Source organism: Spea bombifrons, chromosome 12 (genome assembly GCF_027358695.1).
Source record: "Spea bombifrons isolate aSpeBom1 chromosome 12, aSpeBom1.2.pri, whole genome shotgun sequence".
Taxonomy (NCBI): domain Eukaryota; kingdom Metazoa; phylum Chordata; class Amphibia; order Anura; family Pelobatidae; genus Spea; species Spea bombifrons.
Genome location: NC_071098.1, coordinates 1,626,251 through 1,638,906, shown reverse-complemented (window position 1 = coordinate 1,638,906; position 12,656 = coordinate 1,626,251). Strand labels below are relative to the sequence as shown.

General features: G+C 43.9%; 1 protein-coding gene across 2 annotated transcripts; it reads left to right on the top strand.

The window, feature by feature from the left end:
- Positions 1-2,918: 2,918 nt before the first annotated feature.
- On the top strand, positions 2,919-11,650 carry ZBTB44 (zinc finger and BTB domain containing 44). 2 transcript variants are annotated; one of them, XM_053452440.1, is made up of 5 exons: positions 2,919-3,973; positions 5,844-5,928; positions 6,371-6,534; positions 7,258-7,558; positions 10,898-11,650. In XM_053452440.1, the coding sequence occupies exons 1-5, from the start codon at positions 2,971-2,973 to the stop codon at positions 11,187-11,189; spliced, it is 1,845 nt and encodes a 614-aa protein (XP_053308415.1). In that variant the 5' UTR covers positions 2,919-2,970; the 3' UTR covers positions 11,190-11,650. The 2 variants fall into 2 exon arrangements, with proteins under 2 accessions (XP_053308415.1, XP_053308416.1); XM_053452441.1 differs by having other exon boundaries at positions 7,258-7,341; positions 10,898-11,040.
- Positions 11,651-12,656: the final 1,006 nt, after the last annotated feature.

The window sequence follows — 12,656 nt, the reverse complement described above, 5'->3', positions numbered from 1 at the left end:
TCAATGGTTTGTTTGTTTTTGGGGGGTTTTCTGTTGGAAGCAGCGAGAAGTGAGCCGGAATTCAGCTTTCATTTTAAATGTCTTTTATTCTGTTTCTATCATTACCTGCTTTCTTTAAAGCAGAAGAATACCAGGCATGCTATTCTAGTCTTGTCACTAATTGGGTATCATTTCCACTTTTAAGTCAGGTAAGGCGATGGAAGAGATTCGAATTGTAAACTCACTCATGCAGACAATGTCGGGGGTTGTGTAGAAAGAGCCGTTTTGGTTGAAGAGTTTTGTAAGTGTTGCAGCCAAGGGTTGTTCCAAGAATAAGGCAGCTTTTTTTTGGTTGTGTCCACATACGTCAGTGAAACGATCTCTAGGGCTTCTAACATGAACCAATTTCCATTTGGCATGGACTCCGGTGCATTTAACTGCATGCAAATCGGCGCAGGTATTCTTGAGTTATTGGATTTGGAAAGCGAGACCTGTGTCTCTTTTAACTCCTCCCACAACTGGCTTCAATGGACGCCGGCAGCATACCTCAGTATGCTCGCATTCTAGTCAATGGGAGCTGCAAGTACGTGAGGCTTTAAATGAGACAGAAGTCGGCAAGCAAAGTAAGGCAATATTTTCCCATTCTAAATAAAGTAATCCTATTATGAAATTGTCATTTTTTTCATATTTAGCATGAAGCAATAGATGATTTTCATTAATTTCAACCAAGGCCACTTCAACTTGACTTTGTCAAACTCTTCCAGGTCGTCGGTGTAACATTATGAGGTCTGCTCCTGCTCCCTTGCGTGCTCGTATGGTCAGGGAGATGTGGCAGTATGATGACAGTAATGACATCAGGAGTGTAGCGTGCACCCTGTACCTCTGATGTCATTATTGGCATTTGGAAATGCCGTCATACCGCAGTGGACTGTTCAATAATCTTCAGGCCTTCTATACATGGATATAATGGTGATTATTGTCATTAAGCTTAGAACATTGGAGAGATATCAGGAGCGCCTAGCCAGAGTTTGTAAACTTTCAGTGCTGTCACACAACCTTTTTGTTCCATTTTACTTTGACGCCTGAAGGCATAATCCTCCCTGGCTCATAGAATAGTCTCTCTGGCTCCAAAATACTGTCACATAATGGTCCCAGCCTGAAATACCCCCAGGCGTTCCAGTAAAAGTACAAGGTAGCTGCCATTCCTGATTCCTCACAGCACCGGGACAGGGCATGTTCCGTGTTCCAACCGTTTTAGCTGCTTCTCTCCCCCCCGATGGACGCCGGTTGCATGAGCTTGAATCATAGCAGACCCTTTAATGAAATAATGTTTCCGCGATGCAAAAACAGTGATAATCTTTACATTTTGCACTATACAGATAATTTGCATAAACTTTTTTTTTTATAAACAAAACTGGCTCAGTCCTGCTTAAACAGGTTAGGAATTCAGTATTTTCCTATTTTTTCTGCATTTGCCCTGCATTGGCACGAAGCCCTCATTAAAGTTCATAGACTCCTTCTTGAAAAGTTGAGGGTTCTTTTAGCTGGTGACCGGGCCAGGATCTGGTTCGGAATATATATATATTTTATATTATATATTGCATGATCCTCCGTCTGCCTGCAAGTAGTCATAATATGATAATAATCACAGCTTCTGCAGGATTTAATTATTATTATTATTAAAATTAAACTCCAATAATTAAAAAAAATAATAATAATAAAAAATGCGGAATCAAGAATTTCTAAGCATTAAATTGTCTAAACCGAACTGCAACATATATTGAAACAAAAATATCATTTTGATACATTAACATTCAATACAAACTTTCAGCTACAAAAAACAACCAAATAAAAAAACCTAAATAAAAAACAGCATAAAGGAGGATTTGGTGGAGAAGCTGGATTTGCATTTAATGAGCTGATACTTTTTTTTTTATGCTGGTTTTTGGGTCTTGTCCTTTTTCTTAGATTCTTTCCCTCTCAATATGGACTTTGCGGCAGAATAACAGAACTACCAGACAGATAATATTTAATAGATCAACGTACGTTGCTGTTGTTAATGTTCTATATTGTGATGATTGTTCCTAAACCATGGCTGCCCAAACTATTAGGGGATGGGGTATTGAAAGAACCGTCTTGGGCTCCCTTTATAAGATGCCCCCATAACACCGACAGGCATACAGGTAGAAACACAAGAACTGATGTTAAAAGCCCCCCCTGTGATGGGGGCAATCCCCCGGAGCAATATGAGCTGTTATTGAGGCAGGTGGTATGAAAAGTGCATACGAAGGCTCTAGAGATCTTCCAGAAAGTGGATTCTAAGCTTTTGGCAGCCAGGTTAAGGAGTTAGGGCTCCCTGTTCTGCCAGCGGTGCGGCTTTCGTAGTGTTTTCATTTAAACAAAAAGAGTTTTTCCGTAATACGGCATGAAACCGCTCGCCTCTTAACACAAAGGCCTCCGAGAGGCTGGAGTTCTATTTTTAACTGAATAGATCACCAAGGTATGTTTGCTAAGCCCGACTTCTCTTCCGTCGCCCATCCCCAACTTAAAGCGGCAGCTTTTTTTTAAAGGCACATATGCATGCGCGTGTCCGGATAATATGATTTCTTCCTAGAATGTTAACAAATGTGTTCAGCGCTGTACATTCCGGCGTTGACACGTTTAATGACAATTAGCTAACATGTTTAAAAGTCAAAAGTAGAAAAATAGGAGTAAAGACAGTTCAGCGGTTGGCATCAAATGACAAACGGACAAAAGGTTCATTGCAGCAACACCCCGGCCCCTGCTGTCTCCTCGTGTTAAGAATGTCCCGTATTTGCAAAGCAAATCGTACTTGTTTGCATATGGACTGTATTTGCAGACTGCAAGGAAAGCAGATGATCCAGAAAAGCTTTAAAACCTGAATTTTTCCTTTTTTCTTTTTGTATTTCAGATTCTGTCTGAGGAAACAAAAATATATATAACGAGCACCCGGTCGCCCGAAGCTTCAGAATGGGTGTGAAGACTTTTACTCACAATTCTCCGGCTCATAGCCAGGAAATGCTGGGAAAGCTGAACATGCTGCGGAACGACGGCCACTTCTGCGACATCACCATACGGGTTCAGGACAAGATCTTCAGGGCGCACAAGGTGGTCCTGGCGGCCTGTAGCGAGTTCTTCCGCACCAAGCTGGTGGGCCAAGCAGAGGAAAGCAACCAGTGTGTCCTGGACTTGCATCACGTCACGGTGACTGGTTTCATCCCGCTATTGGAATACGCGTACACGGCGACATTATCCATCAACACGGAGAACATTATAGACGTGCTAGCTGCTGCAAGCTACATGCAGATGTTTAGCGTGGCCAGCACCTGCTCAGAGTTCATGAAGTCCAGTATTTTGTGGAATACCCAGCAGGAGAAGGTCCTGGACACCGGGCAAGAAAACTCTGGTAACTGCAATAACTTCCGAGACGGCAGCCTCTCTCCGGTCTCCTCAGAATGTAGCGTCGTGGAGAGGACCATTCCCATCTGTCGCGAGTCCCGTCGGAAACGTAAAAGCTATATAGTCATGTCTCCTGAGAGCCCTTTGAAATGCAGCACACAGACAAGCTCTCCACAAGTCCTAAACCCTACGCCTTCCTACAGCGAGGCAAGGAATCAGCAAGTGGACTCGTCCCATGCCTTCCCCTGGACTTTCCCCTTTGGCATCGATCGAAGGATGCAGTCAGACAAGGTAAAGCAGATGGAGGCTCGAACGTTAGAAGTGCCTGGACCTTCTGAAGTCGCACGGAGGGTAACGGATTACGTTGCCTGCGAAAGCACTAAAGCCAATTCTCCTTTGGTGATGGAGGATGACGTCAGAGTGAAAGTGGAGAGACTGAGCGATGAGGAGGTCCACGAGGAAGTGTCTCAGCCGGTCAGCGCGTCTCAGAGCTCCATGAGTGACCAGCAGACCGTTCCTGGAAGCGAACAGGTTCAGGAAGACCTGCTCATCAGCCCACAGTCATCTTCCATAGGCAAGTTGGGTTTCCCTTTTTGTTTTATAATTTAACAAAATGGAACTTCATATTTCTCTGCTCCATCCTATCGAAGTCAGCAAGCTAACGGACGCTCACCGGGGCACCCGACGTTTGGGGATCCTGTTATTTTGGCCGAAGGGCCGATTTGTTACTTAACTCCACTTGAATACCTTTTTAAGAGCAATAAATCCTAGCATTTGATTTTCTAGCATTCAGGCTTTAAATATGTTTCATGTAAAAAGGGAAATGTGACTCTCCGTGTTTAGCGTGACAGGTCATGTGATTTTTGAAAGGACAACGTCGCCTTTCATTGAGGATCGTAATGAAGCTTCTTCTGTTTTAGAGTAAAGTAACTATTTTTGTAGGGTACAAAACCACATATATATTTCAACGTTAATACAGATATATGATGGCGTGGTTTCCCTTTACGCTTAAAGTCCGGTATTTAACTCATTATATATCGGTTTGGAGAATATTCTTTGTGTAATATTATAGTATCTTAACTCTGCAAATACCTGGGGGGGGGTCTGCAGAATCCTACAGATGCATTAGTTGCCCTTTTCTCCACCCCCCAACTTGTTGCAGGCCAGTCACATCTACCGGCGCGTGATATACGCTCCTCCAATCAGCTTCAGTATGATTAAACCCTGTATATGTGGGAAGTGCTGCCATTCATATCAATGGGAACACTTTCCTGCCACAGCCAACAATCAGTGACAAGAATATTCAGACTGCGGAGCCTTTAAAGCTGTTTTAAAGTGTCATTTTATTATATTAATCACGCCTTTTTTACCAAACATGCAGAATTTGGAGAATTTTTGTCCCTTGTTTTTTTTTATTATTATTATTTTGGGAACAGCTCATTCACAAAAGACTAAAAATAGTTGTTTACTGCATGTGAACCGTGTCCAGATCCCTGCCCACCGCGTTTTTATTACTAATCCCGGGTCTGAGTGCGTACCGCATTGTTTAACGCATGCGTAAGCAGGAAAGCGCCACATTCACCAGTGGTGACCCGTTGCTTTTCCTAATATCACATTGTTCAGGAATGTTCAGCAATCAAAAAGATATTTGGCCTTTCATGAAAAAAAAAAAGCCTTGTTTTGTTTATATTTATTATTTTTTAGCCAATTTCCACAGCTTAGTGAAGTAATCAAATACTTTCCACATGGTCCTCGCATTTCATTAAAATGTCTCACTGAGCTCTGTGCTGGAAAACATTATATGTCTGTGACTCAGTGCTCGTCGTAATAAATAATAGATCAGAGCCGAGTAATTATATAACCACCCAAATTCAGTATGATCGCTAGATAGAAATCTGCCACATTTAGCCCCTTCGTGGAGAGGTATTTCATTTATTGTTACGGTATATTAAAAAATGTAAAAATAACTTTTATACCATAAATATAAAATTTATATATATTAAATTAAATATTATATATATAATATATATATATATATAATATATATATAAAATATAATATACGGTATATATTTTTTTTCAATTATATATATATATATATTATATATATATATTATATATATATGACATACTAAATATAAGATATATATATTAAATATAAATATAAATTAAATATAATATATATATGTATATATATATATATATGTATATATTTACAATATAAATGTGGTATATTATTAAACACATAAATTTAAGGGAACTCCGTATGCCCACATTGAGTGAAAGAAAACAAGGCACAGAAGGGTGGTTAAGGACAGGGAAAAACTGGCTTTTCTCCTTGTTTTCAGAGGGCTGTAGTTGATAACATTGGGGGCCCACTAGGAAGGTCCTTTATGATGCGGTTATAGATATTGTCTAATCCTATGCCTTCTCTTCCCAACACAGGCTCCATCGATGAGGGAGTTGGAGAAGGACTACCCACGCTGCAAGGAGCAGCCAACACCAACGTGCACGCCGACGATGACGACCGGTACGGGGCTGCGTGCTGTGTCTGGGATGGTTCTGTAATAGCTGCTGTCAAACAAAAACTAAAGAAACGTACAGCTAAAAGCATTTCATCAAAATAGTTTAATTGTAGCGTTTAATACTTTGAAGGAGTAGATTAACTTGGTAATTTAAAAAGAGTTAGCTCTCTGGGAATGTCTGCTTTGTTCTTACAGGGTTTGCTTGTGCTGCATTTATTTTTATGACGGCAACAAATTCCTGCTTTATCACTAAGTTGCTCTTTATAGTTTCTGAGAAGTGCGTTGGTTTCCGCGTGAGTTTTCTTAGTGTCTTGCATGGCGTATGAGCGGAATTCTCAGACGTGTTATGAACCCACCAGTGATAAATAAAAAAAGATTTTTGAACACTTGGTTAGGGATTGATTGCTCTTCAAATATAGCAGTGATTGTTATTTCATTCCTACGCAGATTGGAGAATGTCCAGTATCCATATCAACTGTACTTGGCTCCTTCAACAAGCAGCACGGAACGGCCAAGTCCAAACGGGCCGGACCGACCTTTCCAGTGCCCTACATGTGGAGTACGCTTCACACGGATCCAGAACCTGAAGCAGCACATGCTCATACACTCTGGTACGTGCCAAAGCGTTATAGTCGGGGGTCACAAGGTCCCCTGCTTTTGAAAGCCCCTTTTCCCTGAAGGGAAACTTCTTTTTCAGTTCTATTCCACACAAAGCGCCCAAAAGATGAAAGACCATAAAGCCCACAATAAGGTGCTCCAAAGCCCAAATAAACAATTCCACGCCGTCAGCGGGTGATTTTATTAGTCATCGTTTCACTTTCCTTCATGTCTCTGACCTGGCGAAACGCGTCGGGGATGGCAGGTGACTGAACACGTCTCTGTACTTTGTTTTATGATGGTTTATTAAGGTCGTTGTTGGCTGATCACCAGCCGCTGTTTATTTGCACCTTGGACTGCCTTATTCTGGGCTTCGTCACGTTTTTTCTGTGGTTTTTTGGCTGTGGTTTCAGGACCACTGCCCATGCGGTGCACCTAAGGTTAGTGGGGATATTTCTTGTAATATACTTTGCCCGCATTATTAGTTTCATCGTTATGAATCATTCACATCATTCACGTAAAACATTAGTGACGATAAAGGCTCTAAACCTAAATTACTAACCGGTAAAAACACTGAATCTTAATGTAGAATTTCTCACGCTACCCGTGCAGATAAATCTGTGTTGATAATAACCTCCACTGTGTAGTTATGCAAAAAGGGAAAAATGTATTATTATTTTTTTTTGGAAAACCTGATTATGGTGTATTTCATCCCTGTGTCTTCCTGCTTCCTACAGGAATTAAACCCTTTCAGTGTGACCGTTGTGGGAAAAAATTCACTCGGGCTTACTCCTTAAAGATGCATCGGCTGAAACACGAAGGTAAACGCTGTTTCCGGTGCCAGATATGTAGCGCGACATTCACTTCCTTCGGGGAATACAAACACCACATGCGGGTTTCCCGGCACATTATCCGCAAGCCTCGGATATACGAGTGCAAAACATGCGGCGCCATGTTCACCAACTCTGGAAATTTAATCGTGCACCTGAGGAGCCTGAACCACGAAGCGTCAGAGCTAGCAAACTACTTCCAGAGCAGGTGAGGTGCGCAGCAAGATTGCGGCAGGGACTCCGATCCCGGTGCTGGAAACAATAAAATAAAAAAACACCGGATCGCCTAACGCTGAGATCCTGCAAAAATATCACTGGCGTTTACATAGGATGTGACAGATGGATAGGTATATACATATCACAGGGAATAGCATTTATGCTACATCACACTGTATAGTTACCCTGATGAAGATAAATCAAGTCTACATCTGATCCCGTGTGCATTCCTATGTAACATGTAAAAAAAAAGTATTAGATAAGTGGAACAGCCTCCCAGCAGAAGTGGTAGAGGGTAATACAGTGAGGGTATTAAACATGCATGGGATAGACATACGGCTCCTGAATCTAAGACGAGACCAACGACTGATTAAGGTTTGAGACTTTACAGCAGGAGAAACGGGCGACTAGATGGGCTGAGTGAGTCTGGTCCGCCATGACGTTTTAGGTTATTGATTGGGGGCGTCTGGTGTTTTATTCGGTGTTAAGGACGCTGGCATTTCTTCATCCACAAACTTCAAGTAATATTTCTTCTCCAAAGTTTTCAGGAGCATTAATAAAATCCTGCGCGGGTTTTCCTGGTTCGCCCGGACCGGCCGCGGCGAAGGATTTCCCTTTATTAGCAGAGAGAGAGATTTCACAACGTCAGAGAGGCTGTTGGAGCCGTCAGCCGGCCGATAATGAAACCGACAATGAAGGGAGGTTTATTCACTAAAGTGTGAAGTATCATGAAGCAGCCCAAGCTCGGTTCTCCGGCCAGGTGCCGGCCCTTCTTAATGCCCAGTTAATGAGATGACGTTTTTATGCGTTTGTTTTACGGCAGCTTATTGGACGTTTAATGATTGAACCCCAGCGACTCTGTCTGTGGTGCGGAGATTCTTGCAGTTGGAGATCTTGGCTAATAAGCAGGTTTTGGGCTCAAAGTGAAACCAATAGGCAACATTTATTCAGGGGCATTTGACTTGGGTTTGGAGCAACACATCCTAAGACGTGTCTGGCCAGTCCAGCGTGGTGGTACTCGCACACGTCCCGCGTGGTGTAACCTCCGCTGCTGCCAGGACTTCTATGAATGACCGGAAGGTCATGTGACGCAGGCGCTCAGTCATAGAAGCCCCAGAAGTGCCTGCTCGCACACGTCCCGGTACTGAAGTCCGGCAGGCTCTCCCGCACATCCCAAGAAATATGTGCCGTTGTGAGGTCCCGTGTCGCGTTTCTCTCCGTCGGCTCTCCTGCCCCAGTGAGGGTTCCCTGTTTCTTTCATTCGCTCCCAAGATGAAAACACCCGATGAAGAAACTCTGATATCTGGACGGGCGTTAATTGGGGTTTAAAAGTTTAACGGTTATGTTTTTTGGATTAATATTCTTTACTCTTCCTGTCCAAGCGAGTTAAAGGTCCCTCGGGTGCTCCGGGTTACAGTAACACGTGATGCTGATTACTGTAACAAATGCCTGCATCTGGTTATGGAGCGGAAGGGAACACGCGGGGTACGAAGGGCCAGCTCTCGCCGGACATTCCATATTGGTTATTTCACCCCGATAGTGACCTAAACGTCCTGCGCATTCCTCGTATTCCACGCTCTTACGAGACGTCCCGTCCTCGCACTCGTTTTACCACCAAGTATCTCGTTTTTGTTATGCTGTTTGTCCCGTTTTCAAGTTTAATGTAAGTTTCGTGGCCAAGTTATTTGCTGGCAGAGTAAGTGAGATTTGTGACCTTGTTTTTCCCGCAGCGTTATAACTTCGTGTAAATAAACTCCGTGGAACTGGCTCGGTCCAGCAGCCTCCAGCTAGATGCAGACTGGGAGTTAACTATTTAATCCCTACCTCCCAGTATGCGGCAACCCAGAGTGTCTCCAAAGCTCCGTTATTCTCTCTGAACAAATTGCTTGCAAATCAGGTCGTTAGAATTCACACGGCTTCCTCTCCATAAGGCAGGTCACTGAAGGCTGAGTGTCATAAATTAAAGAACCCGCCACCTCCAGCGCTGCGATGGCCAACTCGCTTTGCGGGGAAGTTTGTCTTTTTTTTTGTTTTTCTGCTCACAAATATAGAAAAAACTCTGGAGAGTCTTAGTAGTCAGGAAATGTATCGCCATTTATTAAGCCCAGTACCTGCCGGCAGATTGGCCCCATCCGGCCCCGTCTAGTCACCTGCTTCTCCTGCTGTGCGATGGCTGATATACTGTATGTGTGATGGCTGATACATGTATGATGGCTAATATACTGTATGTGTGATGGCTGATACATGTATGATGGCTGATATACTGTATGTGTGATGGCTGATACATGTATGATGGCTGATATACTGTATGTATGATGTATAGGTTCAGTTATGAAGTGTACAGTATGGCGCTCGTGTAAACCCATCTATAACACAAATAGAATCCCGACCCCCCGAATGTATTCCTCTAACTCATTGCGAGCCGGCAAGACTCTGCACCCCAGTTCTGAACAACTATATAGCAGCCGGTCCTTGGGGGCCACAAACACAGGTTTTTGAAAATGATGAAGAACACTTTTTTACAACTAAAGATAGAAAAATGTGCGTCTTCAGGCTTGAATCCAATAATATTCAAGAAAAAAGGGACAGAGCCCCGAGCAAAGAGCATGCGCGGTATTTTCATGTTGTTAGTTGGTCCGCAGCCGGCCTTTATTGTTAAGCTGGGTGTTAATGGGAGGAGAAAATGTAAATAGCCGCATTAGCCCAAGAAAACTCTTTTTAGTTGAAGTTGATACCTTTTATTGGGCCAGCATAGTGATGTAAATGTATATGACCCGTCAGGACCTCGGAGGTCTCCTCCTTACATCTCTTCTCTGTTGGTTCAATAAAATGTATCAACTTCAACAAAAGACTTTGTGTTTGAGAAATGATGGAACTTTGTGGATCGTGCCGAGCGCCTGTGATTCAGATGAAGTTTGGTTCAGGAGGTTCTTGAAACGGATTTCTGTGAATATACGAACTTTTAGACTGTAAAAAATGGTCTGTTAGGGAGAGAAAGTTCCGCCACATTCTGACCCCTAGAGCGTTCCGCGGCCCGGCGGATAAAAGAAATGGACTATTTTTCCAAAGCCTGCCCTTTCTAGTCGATCCGTTTTTGGATCAGGAGCCGTCCTCACTTCCTTTCATTGAATTTGCATGATTATTCCTCCCCTTTCGTGAGAGCAGGGAGACTCGAAGTTGAGAAATGGGTTTATTCTGCTAGTTTTGCTTCCCCGTTTCCGCCTTAGCCATTATTTTTAAAGGGGTCCTATAAACGCCCCCCCCCCCCCCGCGGAGTGGCGTGGTGTGTAACCCTGTGTGTGACCGCCTGTGTCCCTCTCTTGTCTTCTAGCGATTTCCTAGTGCCCGATTATCTAAGCCAGGAGCAGGAGGAGGCCCTGGGCCAGTACGAGCTGGCGGATCACGGCTTTGAAAGCAGCTCCTCTGTCCAGATGCCTGTCATTTCTCAAGTTTCCTCCACGCAGAACTGCGAGAGCACTTTCACCCTGGGACCCCTGGGCGGGCTGGCCGAGAAAGAGGAGGACGACGAAGACATGGCCGAGCCTTCAAAGGTCAGCCCTATGGAAGGAACCGGCAGAGATGACCCCCCAAAACCAGAGGTGGCTTCCATTGCTGTGGAGTAGCCGGCCCCCTGCCCCGCACCCTGACTTCATTCAGTGCTTATCTCTCGTTTCGTTTGCTTTCTTTGGAAAGTGCCTGTGCTTTTGGTCAATCTATAGTTTTATTTTATATATTTCCGAGCGGCTGAGGACACCGGCAGAATGCGCTCCCCGTCTTCACTCCGCTAATGTTACACCAGACGGCAGTCTAATTATAACTTCGACGCGAAACAGCACGTAGGTCCCAAAGGTGGAATGCACAAAGCCAAACGCTGATCTGAACGCTTTACCCGTCCTGTCGCCCTGGCAACCGACGACTTCAAAGGGGCAAACGGTTTTATGTCTCGTACAGATTCCCGTAAGATTTGTACCCTGTACCCGGATCTCCAAACAAAATGGTTTAAGTGGAATTTCGGTCTTCCGAGGACCCCGCCGCGGACGCCATCATTCTGGAGTAATTCTGGCTACGGCTGGTTGCGTGGAGGTTGTTAACGTTAGGATTGGAGGTGGGGGGCGCCAGACACGGGGGGCGCCAGACACGGGGGGCATGAAGCTGTTTGGCTCTAAATCTATATGCAGAAGGACCTGAAACTCTTTGTTTTGATTTTAACCATTTTCAAGCAGAGGGGGCATGAGGCGCGTTGCATCACATCAGCACTGAGTCACTGAAAGGGTTAATGTTATTCGCCAAACGTAGGAATCTAATCACAGGACGCTTCAAATCTGACGGTGGCTTTAACCCTTTCAGCTCCCGGAGGCCGAGTATTTTAATACAGTTCGGTGACACTCTAATCGCATTATGAATTTCCGAATAGCGGTAGCTAGATGTCGTTGCCGTGACAACTGCCCGTGCTACCCCGCGGGTTCAACCTAGGAACGACTTTGACCGAAAATGATTCACCAGCAAAATAATAACCATTGCGTTTGTTTCCTTGCTAACAAATATATCGCTGATTTAACGATTTGCTTTGATTTTCGAAAGTCCTGCCAGTCTGTTCCTCGCCTCCGTGTTCCAACCTCCCGCGTATCGCACTTTATGGGACATTCAAGTCATTTGGAAAGACGAAAATCCCGAGTTATTTTTTTAAGGCAGGCTCAAATATTTTGGAAATTACTGTTTTTTGGGTTTTTTTGCAGAATCTCAAGCACAATAATGTAAGCTGCGCACGTTGCTCGAAAATCGCTAATAGGCTGGGACAAGTCTGCAAGTTCTAGTCGTCTGAAGATGTTCCTCTCATAAATATATATATTTATATATCCAAAAAGAAAAGTATATTTAGTCCCAAACGGGCAGTCCGTTGAAAGCCGGTCCAACACCTCTTCGCCTAATGGGGGAGTTAAAGATGGCTGTGCAGAAATTCACTTACAGGGGGGGTAAAAACACTGAACCCCCGATAAAGGATAACGCGGACTAAAAACGCTAGTATTAAAAACGGTATTACTGGGAAAGCCGCGTTCTGGGATATCTGTAAGGATAATCTATTTATTCAG